At 37.6% G+C, this 19,310-nt stretch overlaps 2 protein-coding genes and 1 long non-coding RNA gene across 5 annotated transcripts; 1 reads left to right on the top strand and 2 right to left on the bottom strand.

The window, feature by feature from the left end:
• Positions 1 to 94: 94 nt before the first annotated feature.
• On the bottom strand, positions 95 to 3,790 carry LOC106401452 (EH domain-containing protein 1). Of its 3 annotated transcripts, none has more exons than XM_048756570.1 (16): positions 3,507 to 3,790; positions 3,344 to 3,423; positions 3,153 to 3,221; positions 2,991 to 3,048; positions 2,822 to 2,880; positions 2,705 to 2,744; positions 2,561 to 2,622; positions 2,222 to 2,335; positions 2,021 to 2,123; positions 1,842 to 1,891; positions 1,525 to 1,653; positions 1,178 to 1,429; positions 1,002 to 1,081; positions 783 to 909; positions 567 to 710; positions 95 to 476 (listed from the first exon to the last, which is right to left on the bottom strand). In XM_048756570.1, exons 1-16 carry the CDS (start codon positions 3,589 to 3,591, stop codon positions 291 to 293), a joined length of 1,638 nt encoding a protein of 545 aa, XP_048612527.1. In that variant the 5' UTR covers positions 3,592 to 3,790; the 3' UTR covers positions 95 to 290. The 3 variants fall into 3 exon arrangements, with proteins under 3 accessions (XP_048612527.1, XP_013697425.1, XP_013697424.1); XM_013841971.3 differs by having other exon boundaries at positions 2,822 to 2,877; XM_013841970.3 differs by having other exon boundaries at positions 2,705 to 2,747; positions 2,822 to 2,877; positions 3,507 to 3,789.
• A 442-nt stretch (positions 3,791 to 4,232) lies between these two features.
• Positions 4,233 to 6,322, bottom strand: BNAC05G31730D. Its single transcript, XM_013837866.3, has 4 exons — positions 5,765 to 6,322; positions 5,157 to 5,606; positions 4,761 to 5,082; positions 4,233 to 4,654 (listed from the first exon to the last, which is right to left on the bottom strand). Exons 1-4 carry the CDS (start codon positions 6,206 to 6,208, stop codon positions 4,518 to 4,520), a joined length of 1,353 nt encoding a protein of 450 aa, XP_013693320.1. The 5' UTR covers positions 6,209 to 6,322; the 3' UTR covers positions 4,233 to 4,517.
• An 810-nt stretch (positions 6,323 to 7,132) lies between these two features.
• On the top strand, positions 7,133 to 9,536 carry LOC125587977. The gene is made up of 5 exons (XR_007324368.1): positions 7,133 to 8,162; positions 8,372 to 8,467; positions 8,597 to 8,625; positions 8,766 to 8,900; positions 8,980 to 9,536. It is a non-coding gene; the product is annotated as an uncharacterized LOC125587977 (long non-coding RNA).
• Positions 9,537 to 19,310: the final 9,774 nt, after the last annotated feature.

The following is a 19,310-nucleotide window of genomic DNA, read 5'->3' as shown; positions in this document are numbered from 1 at the left end:
AGATCCTTAATTTGATAAATGTATTTCATGTACTGGGAACTGATTGTCCTCTCACTGAGTCATTTTTATTATAATTCAAAGGTGCACCACCATAAACCAAACAATGTTAAGACTTGATATTGATATTCAATACTTTTGTTTTGGAAGTACTCTTTGTGGTCTTAATGGTGTACAAGTCTTTTAAGAATACAAATGTGCGTTTATGCTCAAAAAGGAAGTTCTAGGGCCAAAGGTGAGTGCATGATTAGGGTTAAAACAGTAAGCACATAGCTAAGACGGGATAATAGTATTTAATCATAAGGGTTTTTGAAATTTTTCAAGAGCTCCGGAATGTCATACCCCAACATATCATCAACAGTCTGCAACATTTTTGGCTTTAGCTTCTCAAACTTGTCGAAGTTGTAACCACTTAGCACCTCCCTAAAATGGTCCACGTTTGGGAAATCTCCTTTTGGTAAATGATGCTCTCTTTGTACCTGTTCCCATGTCAAAACACACATTGGTATCAAGTTTTTCTCAAAATCAGAAATTCGCATATTGTTAAACTCCTTAGAAATCAGATCAACCTTTCCAAAGACGTCTTCCAAGTTATCCATCAGTTTTTGTTGAGCTTTGGCTTTTCCCATTATGGCTGGCATCTCTTTCTTCAAATGGCTGATGATGTACGCATGTATCTTTGCAGCTCTTGCCCGTTTCACAAACTCATTTATCTGTTATACAGAGAGAACACAGTTAGATTCCATCAGAGGGGAGGAAGGGAACGAAGGAAGCTTCACACTCACTCGACGATCACAAGCTTTCTTTGGAATGTTTTTCAAATCAGAGAGAAGATCTTCTTGCTCCATTTCAAACAATTCTCTCCCAATTGGACCAGTTGAAACTTCGTTAATGGGTTTATCACTGAACGATCTGTACAACGCAAGCAAAACAAGAACACCAAAACATAAACTTCAGTTTCAAACCCCTATATTGTCACAAGTTGTAGGAACAGGTCCACTTACCCAATGTAGACACGGGCAACCTCAGGAGTATTGAGAACTTTCCCAAGTGACCACATGAGAGCTCCATACACCCTCATTAGCTATACAAGATACAGAGACAAGGGTGTAACTGTTTCAGAAAGTGGAAAACAACCAAAGGAGTGTTTGAAAGAAGGAACGAAATAAGAATCGTCAACCTGCTGAGTGTCCACTTGGTCAGCCTTATTCAGAACAACGCGGATCTTGTCATCATGACCACGTAAAGATGAAATAACCCGCTTGAACTCATCGCTTACATCCAGCTTGTGTGGATCGAACAGGAGGAGGATGAGATCGCACTTCGAGGCAAACCATGATGTAACACCAGTGAATTCATATGCTCGTTGAGTCCGTTGCTTCTCCCCAGATAAAACTCCAGGTGTGTCTACAAATGTTATGTGCTCCAGCAGCTTCAACAAAGATGAATGGATCGGTAATGATCAGTAAATCAATATGAGAAAAAGTAAAGAACAGTCTCCATTGGGATGCATGAGGTTAAACGTACAGGGTGAGGCATCTGCGAACATTCAAACTTCGACAAAAAGGCCGTCCCAAAACTTGTAAGACCACTGAATGGCATATCTGCTTGAACCGCTACTGTGTTCCCCGGGATACTTCTTTCATCAGGTCCAGACTGCGAAACACAATTAACAGATCGAAATTACCCTTCATGCAAGGCGAAAATGAAATACTTTATCCACCATTGTCAACCATGTAGTAGTTTAATGTGTACTATTGAAGACAAAACTCAAATGTTTAGCAGAATATGATGGATCATTCCTCCCACAAGTGAAACCATTGGTAAACTGCAAATAAACATACCATGACGACAACAAATCTGTCAGTAGTTGGTTCTGGTCCAATATGAGCTCCTGAAAAACATGATAGTTGCCATTATAAGAAGCGGTTTAATAGCTTAGACTTGACTTGGTATGTCCTTGTTAAATATCCAAACTACATGAGTCCCAGAAGGAGGAGACATGATAAGGAGGATAACTTGCCTGGATAACTAGATTTAAGCATATGCTTAATGAAAGTTGTTTTCCCTGTGGAGTACTGACCCAGAAGCATTACCATAGGTTTGGCGTCGAAATCACTGTTCGTCTAAGCAAAGATACAATTAGTTCAGAGGTCAATATACTTGATAATAATTATCCACAATTGTTGTTACAAAAAGTACCAAAAAGTAATTCCCAACTTACCAACAAAGGAGATACAAAATCGTTAAACTGATAAGCAACTTCAAGTGGCTTCAGCTTCTGAATGTACAACCTCTTCAGGCCATCGATTATAGATGTTACGGAGGACAGAGAAATCTGAGAACACAAAAATATTCAGTTTACACAAACTATAGATATTATTAATTAAAACAGTTATAAGAAGCTAAGGAAAACTCGACTACCAATGATATTTTTGAATCCATAATAAAGATTAGGCAAAAAAACGACAATCAAACAAATACAGTAGTATTTACTAGATATGGAAGTAAACTCAAGGCAATAAATGATTGGTGGTTGCTTGGAGAGAAAAAAAAGACAAACCTTTTTTGAAGATTTGGAAGAGAACCAATGAGCTGTAAGTGATGCATCTGCAGCAGGACTACCTGAACAAAATATGAATCAAATGAGATATAAAAACCACGAAACTTGAACGGTTACGTTTTAGTATAACGAGATTCGTTGTACCATTCGGATCACTCGACTTTGGTGAATGTTTCTTCTTCTTCTTCTGCGCCGTTAAATGCACAGTCGTAAGTAACATATATTCAAACTTAAAAGGAAAATGCAGGCCCAAATACTAACCGCCATTAATACGATGAGACCATCCATAACAGGAGGATTCATATTTTTGAAATCAACTGCAGCAATTAACCATAAACATATCAGAAACTAGAAAACAAAATATTAACTAGCCTTAGGAAGCGAATTAATATACAGGGAGTATATTGATTCCAGTTTTCAATCAACATACCGTCACTATGAAGAACTTCATGCGATATCTCATGTCCAGTTTGAGCCAAAGAAACAAGCTATATAACATTGAATCCAAGATAACAAAAGATAAGATTCACAATCTCACGGCGAGACATGCACATTAAAAATGGGAGGGAGATGTAAAGATGAATCTGTCAACCTGCATAGCAACGATAAACTCTTTGAATCCAAGATAGCCTTGTCTCTTTGCATCTGCAATCGCCCAGACCTATCAGAAAATTCATAAGAAGAAGCTTCAGAGTGTAGATACTATCATCATATGCATCTTCTCTATTCTGAAAGTGAAACGTGTTTCAATCATTGGATAAACAATTCGATTCAAACCCTAACCTGCTTCAACTCAGGTCGAGGCAGATTGGACATGGAGAAGAACTTGATCGCGTCGTTACCAGTAATGCGTCCATCTCCGTCTGCTCATATACACCAAAACAAGAGAAGCTCTTAGCGCGCGATAGATTGAATTAGAGAATCTAAGATTGAAGAAGACTGAGACCTGAATCGGCGAATTCGAACCAGTCCTTGTAGATAATTTGATTCTCCTTGGAGCAAGAACCAGCTGCGACGGAATCGATCTCCATCTCCGAGATAGGTGTGAATCCAGATTTGCAGATATTGGATGGAGTTCAAAATGAGTTTTTGAATACGTGAGAGAGAGATTACGGTTTCTGAGAAAGCGGCTTCTTCGTCCCGACGGCAAGGGAGGGGAAATAGATTTAGAATGCACCCTGTATCTTATTATATAAACTTGTACATATGCCCCCAATACTTTTTGATTGATTGTATTCACAGCCAGCCCACTATTAGAGGATTTTGATTGCTCCTTGTCGAAACACAATTAGTGAGGTCTTAAATAGTAAATACTCTTTTCTGTCAACATGGGGTAAATGCTAAATAGTTTGAACAATTGAGTCAGATTTCTTAATTTATATGATAATTAAAATTAATAGATTCTTAATAAAAATGTAGTGTTTTGAAATCTACAAAACAATCAACCTGATTTTTTTTTTTTTTTTTTTTTTGTGCAAATCAACCTGATTTAAATGCTAAATACTTTGAACAATTGAAATCTACAGCTATATAGTTTATCTTCAAAAGAGAACTTTCAAATTCTTTTCAAATCTTGTAAGTAAATTGACTTAAATTTTTATTTTCATTCTTAACTGACTGACTAGAAACCAGAGATCTTATAAATTTCGATTGAATTAACAAGGAAAACAGATTCAGAAAGCAAAATCACAAAGTCAAATATAACAAGTTCAAACTCACAAAACATAGACAACAAAGGCAGAGCTTTGTAAGACCAATCTCATTTACTATAAAGTTCTCTCCTTGAACATATGAAACTTGTTACAAACTCAACGCATTAAAGAACAAACAAGATGATTTACAAATGATCAAAAAATTAGGAAATAGTATTTGTTACAAAGAGCCTCTGTGTACACCCACATATGTAAGCAATATCACCCAATAAGTGAGCCAAAACTTTGATGATCCAAGGAATGCTTCAAGAAATCCCAATGGTCTTACCCAAAAGCCAGAGAACAAGTGACATTTCAATTCCAAATATCGTATGAAGAGTACTTCTATCAAGTGTAAACCCAAACACAGTGATTCCTGCTTTGTTGTTCTCAAAGTAATTCACTGCAAAGTCCAACAAAAATTTGTAAAAGTGAGTATAAATAACTAGAGATCTGAAGTATATATATATATATGAGATTTGGTTTGTATTCAGAGTATATTATGTTACCAAGAGCTTGTCGTTTTTGGAATGATATGGCGCTATAAGCATAAGCAGGGATGAGATCATTGTTATCAAAATCATCTTCTTCGTCTCCATAATCCTCACTGTCGTCTAAATCTCCAGCATCAACATCTGTTGCATAGTACCCGTGTCCGCTTGATCTATTAACTAACCTTGGTGTCTCTCCATCAACTGTCTCAAAGGACTCTATTGTCGCGCAGACATGCCACTTGGCTGCAAGGCAAGTCACTGCCTGAGCCTTGTGTGTGATCTTCGAAGCACTTCGTAGTAGAATGAGCAGCGCAGTGAGTAGCGTCATTGAACATAGCTGAGATAAACAAAAGAGTTAGCGAAATTTGTCATCAAGATTCTATAGAAAGTTATAAAAAGACAAAAACTCACTGCGAGTTCTCCTGCTCGGTAGATATTCAATTCAGCATACGCCTTAGTGGTGATAAGCAGAGAGTAAAACTGACTTCCAGTGACAAGAATCAAAGACAACAATATGAAGGTTCTGTATCGATGGCTGATGATCCTCAGGTGACGTCTGATGCGGAGATGTTCAGACAAGATGGAACCAACGTCTGAATCCATCTGAAAGACTTGAGCGAAGTCTTGGAGCCTAAGGATCTGAAGATGACAAATGAGACGGAACAGGACACAAACCAAGAAGATCACGGTAGTACGGTAAAGCCACGAGCATAGCTCCATAACACAAGCGACCGTATCACTCAAGATAACGTTACCGAGGAAAGGAATCTGAGAAGCTCCTGAAGCGTACCACCAGATCTTGTATGAACTCATCGCTAAGAAACAAGGTGTGACAAAGTAGGACAGAATCTTTACCGATCTCTGCATAAATTAGAAACGATAAATTCTTCGTGCAATCATTACTTCATCAATATCGCATATGTTATAGTTAGTTGATCATAAAGAACAAAATTTCAAGAAGTCAAATCAAGAATGCAAAAAACTTTTTTTTTTGAAAAAGGAGAATGCAAAAAACTTACATTGAGCTGATTGGTGTATCCTCGCCTCACAGTCTCGCTCTCGTCCCAAAGCTTATCGAAGAAGAGGAACCGTCGGAGACCATACTTGCTGACGAATCTCGAGAGACAGATGAAAGAAAGAGCAGCTAGGCTGCTTAGAGAAAGCTGAACGACGGAATCGTACGGCCTCGAGTGATGACTATCGCAGTCAGCGCAAGCGAGCATGAAGTGAGACGTGGCGGGAACCACGATCGTGAAAACGACGAACATGGACCAAGAGAGAACCGCCGTCCAGGGGCTCGACTGATCCACGCACATCCATCTCAGATACTTCCGGAAACTCTGGAGCTCGTCTTGCGCGTGAGAGACACAGCGCGTGAACTTGCTTTCACGGTTGATCAACGGCTCTCGTCTTCCTCCTCCTCCGTTGTCTCCTGCTGCTGTTCCGATGTCGATGTCCGCCATGGACAGTTAATATAATCACGAAGCTTCTCTGTTTTTTTTTTCTTTCAAATTGTGATCTGATGACGCGGTTAGAAGCAGAAAGGACAGAATCAGGAACAGATATAGTAGTTGAGGTTATTTATAGACAATGATTGATGCTTACGTGGCATTTTTGACAAGTCATATAGACACTACTGCAAATTGTAAACCACTTGCTTATGATTACATCGCGTCTCGGTGTGGAGCCAAAGTGTAAATCTCAGTTTAACAAACGAACTTGTGTTGTTGAACCATTTGTAAGATTGACTTTGGTTTCGTAATAAAACAAAAAGAAAATGTAGTTATGTGTTCATGAAAAATTCATGATTTGACAATCACGGGACACGTGGTATTGCTGATAAACTTTTTTCCCTTAGGAAGATTTTTAATTTTTTTTATAAAGTTTTTTTTTTAGCCAATGTTATTATAAACATTGAAGATTTTTAATTTTACAACCTAATTTTATAAATAGTTAAATTGTGTCTTTTAACTATTAAATTATATCTTGAACAAATAGTTACAAGCAGATGTCGTAGACTAATGGTTTTAAGGGCATAAATTGGTTATGTTATGCTCCTAAAACATTATGTAAACATGATGTTTATGCTAGCAGGAGACTAAAGCTCCATGTATAAACTCTTCCTAATTTTTTAAATATATATACATATAGAAAAATTAATTTTTACTATTTGTAACAAAATTGATGTAATCAGTTATTTTTCAGATATTTGTCCACATTTCTTAGTTTTAAGAAATGAATTTATTTGTCTTATAGACTACAATTTTTATTATTATCATTTATCGGCGGATAAATACGTGGCGATTAAAAAGTATTAGAAAAATATGAAGAGTTGAAAGAATACAAAGATGCTAGTGAACAAAACAGGCTGTAGGACAGCGACATGTGATAGGTCATGTTTAAGCCGTAGATTACGCAAATAACCGTACCTACGGCGCCACGTATGTTGTTAAGCTGTTCCTAATCACCATTAAATTAATTTGATGTCTAAATAAATAAACAAAATATAATTAGATCAAACTCACCTAGTAAACTCTCAAATTGTCTCCTTAATTTTTAATTATACGACTACTTAAAGAATTTATAAGTCCCGGCGGCATGTTTTAAGTTCATTGGAAGGATGATGGAATCTATTTAGAAGGCACTAGAAATGAATAGAATCTATAATAATAAAACAGGCTTTTCTCTCACCTTAGCCTTCCACGTCCCTCTTTAGAGGTGGGCATTTGTTAACATGTGTCGCCATTTAATTGGTTGCGTTTTTTCTGTTTTTTTTCTTATTCGATTTGGGCTTCGGCTAATGTGATGGCTATTTAGTTTTTATTTCACAGCCCATTTTAAAGCCCGCTCATATGAACTGATGGAGCTTAGGGTTTTCCCGTATCGTCTTCTACCTTCTCATCCTCGACCGCGAGACCAGAGATTCGAGCCTGTTCAAAATCCTTAACGCCTCCAATTTCAATAACTCTGCAACTTAACTCCACCTCACCCCTTTTAATCCAGTCCTTCCACTTGAATTGCTCAATCAATACACCTCTTCGTATTCCACCGTACCCAGCTTAATCCTCAGCTATAAATACGGCATCTCACCATCTTAAGATGCACACCTCAAATCAGACAGTAATGGCACTCACCAACGCTCTCCAGTATATCCGGTTCAATGCCTCTTTACTCCTCCTGAAACTCTCTCATGGTATAGATATGTAGAACGCCGGAGACCTTCGAGGCAAAGCTTTTTCGTCCTGCTTGAATATTAAACAAGCACTCGCTTTCTGAAACCCCGACAATCTTGAATCAAGAGCTACGTTTCTCTGAGCTGAAGGCTGGTACCAGGGAATTAATCCCGCTGGAGCTTTTCATGTTTTCCAATTACGACCAGTTGATGTTGTAGGTGAACCACCAACACCTATTTGCCCGGTATGTTGTATTAGACTAATCTCGAAACCCCTTTATTTGCACTCTTTAAACATTTCCTGCAAGTAGATGCTACATACTTATTAGATGTTGTTGGTGAGGTCATGCGAATTACAACACTTATAATGAAAAGCACATAACTCAACGTATTATGGCAAACACACGTATTGAAAAGTGATACCATTGTCCCTGATTTTTGTTATTATACTCAGATATTTTTTTCATATCTCCCGAAGATTAAAAGAGATCTCAAAACTTGGGCAGCCATGGCAAGCACCAAAGTCCAGAGGATTATGATCCAGCTAATTGTACGTTTCCTAGGATCTTTTCTCTTTCATCTATTTGTTAGTATTGCTTTCTCTGTTTTCTTTGATTGAATTTGCCGAGCCATTCTCCTTTTTTATGATGCTAAGACCCAAATTTGGCTATTTGAACAGAAAGATCTGGGCACAGAAGAAATATGAATGTAAGTCATCTTTATCTTTTCTTGCATTACGCATCTCTTAGCTACCAATGGGTTGCTAACGAGTACAAAAAGCATGTGCTTAGTTTTGTTAGTAGAGCAAGCGCGAATACTTGAACATCGTGACTATTTCTATATTTTAGTCATTAGAAAAGAAAATACCCATCTGAGCGAGAGCCTCCAACTTCAACAAGCTTCCTACACCTCATACTCTTTCTTGCCGTGTTGAGGAAGAGTTATGTCCCTCTTAGCCAAGCCCTAAAGTCCAGCAAGAAAGAGTAAGGCGTCAACAAATCTTCATGGTTGTTAGTGTTTCATAGGTTAACAACATTTACTCTGTGTTTCTTTTATCCACAGGTTGAGGCTAGACTAAGAGAAGGCAGAGCAGTGAACATGCGCATGATTTGTTGTCGCAAGGAAAATGCGACAAGTACAATACTTGCCTTTGGAGATTGATAACCGAGCTTAGATGCTACGCCACTAAACCGAACCAAGACGCCATACCCAAAATATCCGACCAGAAGAGGAATCTGGCTTAGTAGGTGTTCAATCAGTTTCTCGAAGATAGCCATGACGAGGAACATTGAGATGAGAATGTCTGTAACTACAAAACCAGAGGAAACGGCGTTAACTAAGTCATCAAATCGAGATTTGCATGGTTCTTCTCGCCAGTTGTACACCAGAGCTCCAATGGGAGGCCATGGATGGTTCTTCTGGCCTTAGTGTTGTTAGTTCGTTAAGGTGAAATAGAGAGAGAAGTTAGATGAAAAAGGAGAAGATAGTGAGCAATATGTGATAATGTGAAAGTTTTGGGATTTTGTTAGAAATTAAAGAATTGTAACTTTTTGGGGACACACGTTGTCTTCTTACTCTGCTTTTTTGAGATTTGCAAAGAAAATAGTGATGTTTGCTATTCTAAAATAATTAAATTAATGAAAAGGAGGATTATATATATATTTAAACGTGCTTAGTAGGGACCAATACCTTCAGCTAGAAAAAATATGGTAAAAACTAAAAATAGTTCAAAACGATGACTATCAATTGAAGAAACGTGCTTAGTAGGGACCAATACGAATAGAGATAAGCTTACAGGTCCGCTGTTAACTATTCAGATTCTTATTCTCGAAACATTTTGAAATGCGATGGTTTTTTAAGAATAATTGCGTATTCTCAATTTTATTGTCTTCAAGGTGGACAACGAGAATTTCGTTTTGAACCAGAGAAAAAATCAACCATTACAGTGATGATTCTAATATAAATGTTTCATGAGCCATTTTTATTTACTATTTCCTGAAGCTGTTTTTTTTTTAAAAGTCTTTTGCTAGGGAATTACAGAGTGAAAATACTTATACAGTTACAATTATTTTTTTTTGAAAAAATCAATTTGAAAATAAAATTAGTGGGAATACTTAATAATAGTTTAGTGAGAAAACGCAATATAATAAAAAACAACACTAAATTGAATATAAAAAAGAGTAATTGCAGTGTACACATACAGTTTATTCCTTTACAACATCATTTTCACGTTTCATCAAACACATTTTATTCATTTTTTTTGATGCAATAAAAAATCCCTTGACAATTTTGACATTGTGTATGTTTTATATAACTTATATTTCAGTTACATTTTTATTAAAAAGTATTTGATATAATAAAAATATTATATATAATAATGATTTAAAATAAAACCAAATATCAAATAAATAAATAAAAACTTTTCTGTTCAAGAATAAAATTTATATTTTTTTATTATTATATAATAAATAGTTACATATATAATACATCAAAATTTATAAAAAATAAAAACAAAACCTGATAGAATATAATAAAAAACCATTTAACCATATAAGTAATTGTTTTAAATTATAATCAGTTATTTGAAGTAGATGGGATGCTTGATCTAAAATAATAAAACATACAAAAATAGTAATATTAATCTTTTTAATATTATCAACAGTAGTGCGATGTGGTTTGTAAACATTCAAACCTTTATTTATTATATTCTAATACAGTAGATCAATTAATATTTTATTATTCTGATTATTTAAATTAAATTTAAGATAAACTATCAACGGGAAATGAAATATCTATAATAATAAAGTTGTATTTTCTTTCTCCACAAGCCGCCATATCAGTAGAGAGGGGTGGATGTTTTTGAACATGTGTCGGCTTCTGAATCTGGAACTCATTTACTAATATGTTCCATTGCCATAGTTAGTTTCATACCGAAAATCAAATAAGAATACTCTCTAAAATAAAATTTAAATGCGATTTCTTTTATATATTTTCCACATGATACTTTAACAGTATAAGTATGTTTTCTAAATAAAATATCAACTTTACTTTATGTTTAAATTCCAACTAAATTAACTTTGTTATGACTATTAGATTTTTATATTATTTTTATTGAATCCATTAGTCAGAACCATTTATGCTATTCTACTTTGAACAAAGTAATTTCAAAACAAACAAATACATTATGTGCACTAATCACTACCGAATGGGTCAGAAAAAATATTATTTTTTCGACATTTTAGAATATATTTTGTTTAATAAAACTATAAAATGAATTGTAAATTTATTTAATAAAAACATACGAACCCGGCGCGTAGCGCCGGAATACCACTAGTTAATAATAATTTACAGATTTAAAAGTATTGTGTATTTTTCGAACAATTTATGGGCTTGGTTTTTGATTGCTTGTGACCTTGTGAATTGCTACCCATTCATGTCTATGTGATGGAATTTTTTCTTAACAAAAAATAATACTATCAAGCCAAGACAGATTTTAATATATTCGCAATGATCTTTCTTGAAATAGAGAGGTTGTATATATTTTCTCAATAGTTAAACACGTTGAAGGTTTTGATTGAAGATTTTCTTTATTGAAGAGTAACGATTGTTACATATATGATTCTTAACTCTAGCACAAACTATGATATCTTGTTTCATTTGCGTTTTCTCACGAGTATATGTTACAAACAATTTAACATACACGAAAATGAATGAATCGTGTCTGACAGTTTTGTGGCAATTAGGGTTGACTCTCTATTTCTCCCCAAGAACTATCATATATCACCAAATTCACACAAACTTTGACCATAGTTCCATTTTCCCGTCATATGAAAATTTGAATCATATTTCCACATCAATATGAAAGTTCGAATTCTAATTCCACATATATATACGATATTTTTGGTTAATCTGGGCCAACCTATATTAAACCCTACTTAAACCGTTTCGAACAAAAACAAACTAATTATAAATCCGATTCAGTATCAAAATCATTCTCCTGACCCGACCCATTTAAACCATAAAATCCCCAAATCTCATCAGAAAAAAAAAACATATGAACCGTAAACCCAAAATTGAATTGAGGAAATCCAAGAGATTGAAGAGAATGATGAATAATGTCTATGGATATTCAAGTGGATCATCAATGGTGTCAGATATGAGGCTCAACGGTGAAACCAGCTACATCTTCTTCATTGCGGAAAGCGTTTCTCTCCATCTCCTCTTCGTCATCAGATTCGTCACGAAGAGATGGGTTCGGCTGAGCACTAGCACAATTAATTGGTTTCGACTATAAGCAAACAATCCCTTCGAATTCGACGTCGAATTTCATCCAGAGGTTTTGTCAACTTCACTGCTTTGAATCTAGGGTTTCAAAAGGGAAAGATATAAAAATTGAGATTTTGTTTCCAGGTAAAATAAGGTTTCAATCAGGTCAAAATTAGTTAAAACCCGATTTAAGTTGGATCATTTCGGTTTAATTGGCTATTTTATTGGATAAAACAAGTAATTGGTATAATTGATAAATAGTAAACCGTAGTTAACCCACGTTTGTGTAGAAACATAATTAGAACTTCTAATATATGTGGAATTAGAATTCGAACTTTCATAATATGGTGTGGAAATAGGATTCAAACTTTCATTTGATGGAGAAATGGAATTATGATTAAAGTCTATGTGGTTTTGGTGATATATGATAGTTCTTGGGAGTAAATAGAGCGCATCCCCAAATATTAGCAGCTGAAAGACCTTAAGATTTAACATTTTCGGTATGTCATGATCAGATCAGGTTCTATGTAGTTGGACTTGGACACCTAAAGCATAAAAACAAAACAAAAAAATTGCCCATAATACCATTGCACCATAAGATCTAGATGCCTTTTAAGTTTTTATATAAAATTCGGCGCATAAACCTAACGTTTCATGAGTTTTTTTAGTCCAGCCCTCGTAATAACCTAACACCCCGATTTACATAATAAAACAATACGATAAATAAATAGCTCTAATACCAAAACTGTGACACTTCGATTTACAGAATAAAATATTACGATAAATAAATAGCTCTGATACCAAAACTGTGACACCTCGATTTACATAATAAAATATTACGATAAATAAATAATTCTGATACCAAAACTGTCACACCCGTCACTTACGAAATAATAAAAATAATACGTTAAATAATAAATTATCTGAAATCTCCATTTATAAATATTTGAAAGTCAACGTACACGCTGGAAATCCAGTAAATAAAATAAACATCTGAAATATAAATAACAATATAAAGTCGAAATTCCAAAATGTATAAATAAGCGGAAACGCCTGAAGCTCAAAGGTCCAAAAGCCCAATAACACCCAAAGCACCAAACCGATGTGACCACTCCTGGTCGTCAGTCTCTCCTGGAAATAGAGAAGGAAGGAGGAGTGAGCAACATGGGAGTTGCCCATCGAGGTATGAGATGCTAAACCGCAAACCACTGACTGAGTTCATAGCACTACAACTATGTAGGTCTACCTCTAACACGAAACAATCACGGTGTCTATTACACCACACAAAACAATCAATATACGTCTAGTGCACTAGACATGTTACAACCAATGCGGTGATAGTACATAGATACTCTCTGCACCCTGCATTCTCCTCATAAGGATATACGTATATAACTCAACAGGCGTCGCTAGAAAAATAGTCTACACTGTACCACGAAAATCAGGCGTCGTAAGTACAAACGTCTCTGTACCCCCGCAAATCTCCACAAACATGGCAGCCAGTACAAACGTCTTTGCACCCTGCAAATCTCCACAAACATAGGCAGCCAGCACAAACGTCTCTGCACCCCGCAAATCTCCACACATAGACTCGCATATATATATACATATATAACAATTCTTAACATCAATCATTTCAATCAATCGTTGAATCCTCTATTATACTATTTCCGGTTTAACAATCAATAATAATAATAAAAAAAAACAAGACTCTCAAACAGACTCGATTCACAGAGACGGATCATGTTTCGAAACTAGACTTTCTATAACGGTAGTACTAAACTAGTTCGGGATTTAATCGGAGTAGCCCTCACCTTAGCAACAAGGAGAAGTGGTATCTATGAACTCTAGATGCTCAAATAGACCCCAAATCTGAAATCAGGGAGATAAATCAAGTCAGAACGCCTTTCGAACGGTTTAAAACGGGTCTGTTCAAGGTTTATGGAAAAGTCAACTCGCTGGTCAAAGGTCAACTCGGTCAACCCTTGACCAGAAATCAATTTGATTTAACCGACCGGTTCACCCTAACCGATTTCGAATTCAGTTTAAACCAGTCAACGAGTTGACTCACTGAGTCACCGGCGAGTCACGGCGGCCGCCGGCGTTCCGGCAGCGGCGAAACGGCGGCTCTGCGCCGGTCTAGAAGCCGTAGCCACCAACCACGCCGCAATCGGAGTCTGGATGATGCCGCATGCTCCGTTCAAAGTTTTGCCTCCGCGCGCGGGTGACGGCCACGCGCCGCCGACAGAAATCGTCTCCGCTGCTAGACCGGCGCCATGCGGCATCATCCAGACTCCGATTGCGGCGTGGTCGGTGGCTACGGCTTCGTCTCGACGAGAGAATACGATGGTGGCTTTGCAGGCGCGAGATTCTCAACGGTTAGGGAGATATGACTGATTTACTAAACGGACGAAAACAAAGCTTAAGAGGCGGCGGTTTTCGGCGGTTCTCAGCTGCGGGGAATGGTGTTGACGAGCTTGGCGTGGTCACGACATGCAGTAGCTCCGGCGACGACATCTTGGTGACTCAGCTCCCACAAACATCTTCCATTTCTCTCGATTCTTGTAACTCTCTCTTTTCTTTTTATTCTTTTTCTAACTTCTGATTTTTCTATTGCATGTGGAGAAAACAAAGATGGACAATGGGTATTTATATGCAAACAAGTGGTCTTTGTATATGTGCATTGGACTTAGCCTGCTAACAAATTCCGAAACCGAAATTCGGGTCGTTACAATTCCCCCCCCCCCCCACTAACATGGAAATTGTCCCTGAATTCAAGTCATGAGCTGACATGTCCAATGTCATCGTAACAAAACCTCGAATACTAATCCTCGCTCGGTCTCTCAAGCCTCCTCCTGAATCTTATCTCTCTCCCAATGAACTCAGACAAATACGGTCAACCTTCCCTGAATTACTTCCACTTAATGATCCAAAATCTCCAATAGATGATAGGTCCATATAATCTTTCTGAAGTCACTTGACGTCAACTGCAAAATAAATTATGGCCTTCTCAAATTTCACAATGCTGTCATATGAACCAAGTCATGGAAGGCTGATACAATGCTGATAAAACAACTGCAAGTAACTACTTCAATCCACTCTAGCGAAGAATACAATCTCATGTACCTCGGTTTGAGCTCCTTTAGCTTCTGAGTCTTAGGTCCTCCCTGAAATGTCCTTATTTTCAGGTATACTAAATCACCCATATGTAACTCCAAATCCTTACGGCGCTTAGCTGCATAAATCTTCTGACGGTCATTGGCTTCCCAAAGCCTATCTTTGAGCATGTCCATTTGCTCTACTGTCTCCTGAACCGTTAATAGTTCTAACTCATGTCGCTCCCCCACTTTGGTCCAACAAAGTGGTACACGACATGACCTACCATAAATAGCCTCATTCAGTGTCATCTCAATGCTCGAACGATAGTTGTCGATGTAGGCAAACTCTGCTAGATATAAATGCTTTCCGATCTTCCATCCCATTATAAGACGCAATCCCTGAGCGTGTCCTCAAAGGTGTGAATAATCCTCTCCGACTGACCATCCGTCTTCGAGTGGTAAGTCGTACTCATATGGACCTTTGTCCTAAGCGCCCTCCGAAAGGCTCTCCAAAATACTGATGTGAACTCACATTCCGATCAGATACAGTGCTGATAGGAACTCCATGCAACCCCACAATCACGCTGATGTAAATCTGCACCAACTGATCAACTCTGACTGTCTTCTTAATTTCTAGGTAATAGGCTGACTTGGTAAGTCTATCCATGACTACCCATGTGGCATCCTTTCCTCATGTTGTGATTTAAAATCCAGTAACAACATCCATAAACACCAAGCCTCATTACCATTCCGACAAAAACAAGGTCAGCAATAACCTGAAAGGCACCTGATCCACAGAAATAACCATCAGACATGTCTAACACCGGGATGAAATATGGCTACAACCTTTTTCATACTAGGCAAATGATAGTAACACTTCATATCTTTGTACTCCTTGGTGTTCACGATGGGTAGAGAAACACGAGTGATGTGTTTGCCGTAAGATCCATTTTCTTAACAGCTTATCGTCCAACACACAAACTCGGTTTCGGCACGGGTACATTCCGTTCAAAACTGTATGATATCCAATACTCTCAATCTCAATTGGATTAACCAAAGCCATAACCCTAACATGCGCTTGGCGTATCCTCCATAACAAATCTGACTGCTCCAAAGTCCCAAGGCCATCTGTATCTCCATCGACAGTAATGACACACAAACTGAGACTAACAACTGTTCCAGTAACTCATGAACCTGCTTGGTTTTCGATACATCGCTCATGTGCCTATCCAAGGAATTTGTCACCTGGTTGGCCTTACCAGATGGTATTTGATATCCATACAGTAGCCTGTTACAAACTCAATCCAACTGCACTGTCCAAGTTTAATGAATGAAGATAAATTTCAGATTCTAATGATCCCAGAGAATCTAAACTTCCATCCCGTATAATTACGATTTCAAAAACTATAACGCAAATACCACTGCAGCCACTCCAAATCATGAATAGGGTAGTGGGTCTCGTAAGGTCTCAACTGATGCGATGCATATACAATAACCTGATCCTTATGCATCAATATCCAATCCGCCAATGCTCATCATGCTCCTCTGCTCCAAGAATAAATTAAAGTGCGATAATGCTCAACATGCTCAACTTATCCAAGTGCTTGCGAAAGAATCTCCGCGAATGCTATCCATGCATTCATCAACCCAAATGATATCATTGCAACTAATAATATTCATAACGCATACAAAAAACCACATTCCGTACATATTCCTTATTTATAGCAATCTGATGGTATCCTGATGCCAAGACAACCTTCGAGAACCATGATCTCCATGAACCTCCATGCAGCTAATCCAACAACTCATCAATACGATGGTTACCATGTTCAAGTCTATGTAGTCAGTACAAAGCCTGAAACTCTCATCTTTCTTCCTTACAAACAATGATGATGCTTCCCACAGTGAAGTACTTGTCTGATAAACCATTGTCTGATGAATCTTCAATATGCTCTTTCAGCTCGACCATTTCTGCTAGCGCTAAGCGGTGTAGAACTCGTGAAACCGGTGCTGCCCGTGGTTCACACTCAATCGCCAAAGAGTCTCTTATGTCTGCTGGTGACCCTTTCTAAGGCCACAAATACATCCTCATACTCTGCGATAACCAGAAGGTCCTGAAACTCATACTGTCCATCATCCTTAATCATTGAAATGGTCGCCAAAAATTTCTCTGCTCTTATGTCCAATAACTCCTCTGTATGCAGCATGCATGCAGTAAAACTATGCTCCACTTCAGGAATCTGAACTCTTGCCCTCATGCAATCCAACACTACTCGATGTCGTAACAGCCAATCTATCCAAAGGATAACATCTTAAAAATGCAGCATCATCTCTGTGACGAGTCTCTGAATAACTCGACTCCTCCATGCATAACTGGTACGCCGCAATGAATATAAATACCTCCCAACGTCCTATGTCAGCTGTCCGAACTGACACATCTCTGAAATGACCAACACTGGCAACCATACCAAGCGTAACTCCAATATCACACAACGCAAGCTGCCGCACCCCAATCCAAAAGCGATCACCACGAGTTTACAAACTAAACATGCCTCCAAGGCAGTCAATATAATCATACACACGAATAACACATGCCAACTCATGGCTCACATCTCATACCACATAATCTCCAGTACAAAAACTCGTGGAGTGATGGCTTGAAGTTTGGGTGGTGGCAACAACGCCACACATCCACATGCGGACAATCTCTGAACACGGCTGACGAAACTGATACACACTTCAGCAATCTTTCGGGCTGTGACATCATCCATCTCTCGAACATCTAGCTGAAACCCTGTTAGCTAGAGAATGGGTGACGATGAGTAAACTCATGGTCAATAAAAAAAGACAATTGGATTAGAAGTCACTGAACAGGAAAGTGCTGTATTTTTCTCCTTTTAAAACTCCCAAATCCCCAGATTCGAAAATCTTTTAAAACCGATTAAACCGAATTAAAACCGAGTCAAAACCACGTCCAACAAATCGCCATCCCGGGTCAGAGCCAAGACGGAACCCCGCTCTTATACCAAAACTGTGACACCCCGATTTACATAATAAAATATTACGATAAATAAATAGCTCTGATACCAAAACTGTGACACCTCGATTTACATAATAAAATATTACGATAAATAAATACCTCTGATACCAAAATTGTGACACCTCGATTTACATAATAAAATATTACGATAAATAAATACCTCTGGTACCAAAACTGTCTCACCCGTCACTTACGAAATAATAAAAATAATACGTTAAATAATAAATTATCTGAAATCTCCATTTATAAATATTTGAAAGTCAACGTCCACGCTGGAAATCCAGTAAATAAAATAAACATTTGAAGTATAAATAACAATATAAAGTCGAAAGTCCAAAATGTATAAATAAGCGGAAACGTCTGAAGCCCAAAGGCCCAAAAGCCCAATAACACCCAAAGCACCAAACCGATGTGATCACTCATGGTCGTCAGTCTCTCCTGAAAATGGGGAAGGAAGGAGGGGTGAGCAACATGGGAGTTGCCCAGTGAGATATGGGATGCTAAACCGCAAACCACTGACTGAGTTCATAGCACTACAACTATGTAGGTCTAGCTCTAACACGAAACAATCACGGTGTATTACACCACACAAAACAATCAATATATGTCTAGTGCACTAGACATGCTGCAACCAATGCGATGATAGTACATAGATACTCTCTGCATCTCGCATTCTCCTCATAAGGATATACGTATATAACTCAACAGGTGTCGCTAGTACAATAGTCCACACTGTACCCCGCAAATCAGGCGTCGTAAGTACATACGTCTCTGTACCCCCGAAAATCTCCACAAACATGGCAGCCAGTACAAACGTCTTTGCACCCCGCAAATCTCCACAAACATAGGCAGCCAGCACAGACGTCTCTGCACCCCGCAAATCTCCACACATGGACTCACATATATATACATATATAACAATTCTTAACATCAATCATTTCAATCAATCGTTGAATCCTCTATTATCCTATTTCCGGTTTAACAATCAA

Source organism: Brassica napus, chromosome C5 (genome assembly GCF_020379485.1).
Source record: "Brassica napus cultivar Da-Ae chromosome C5, Da-Ae, whole genome shotgun sequence".
Classification (NCBI taxonomy): Eukaryota; Viridiplantae; Streptophyta; class Magnoliopsida; order Brassicales; family Brassicaceae; genus Brassica; species Brassica napus.
Note: the sequence above shows the minus strand (reverse complement) of the source record. Positions and strands in the feature narration are given on the sequence as shown.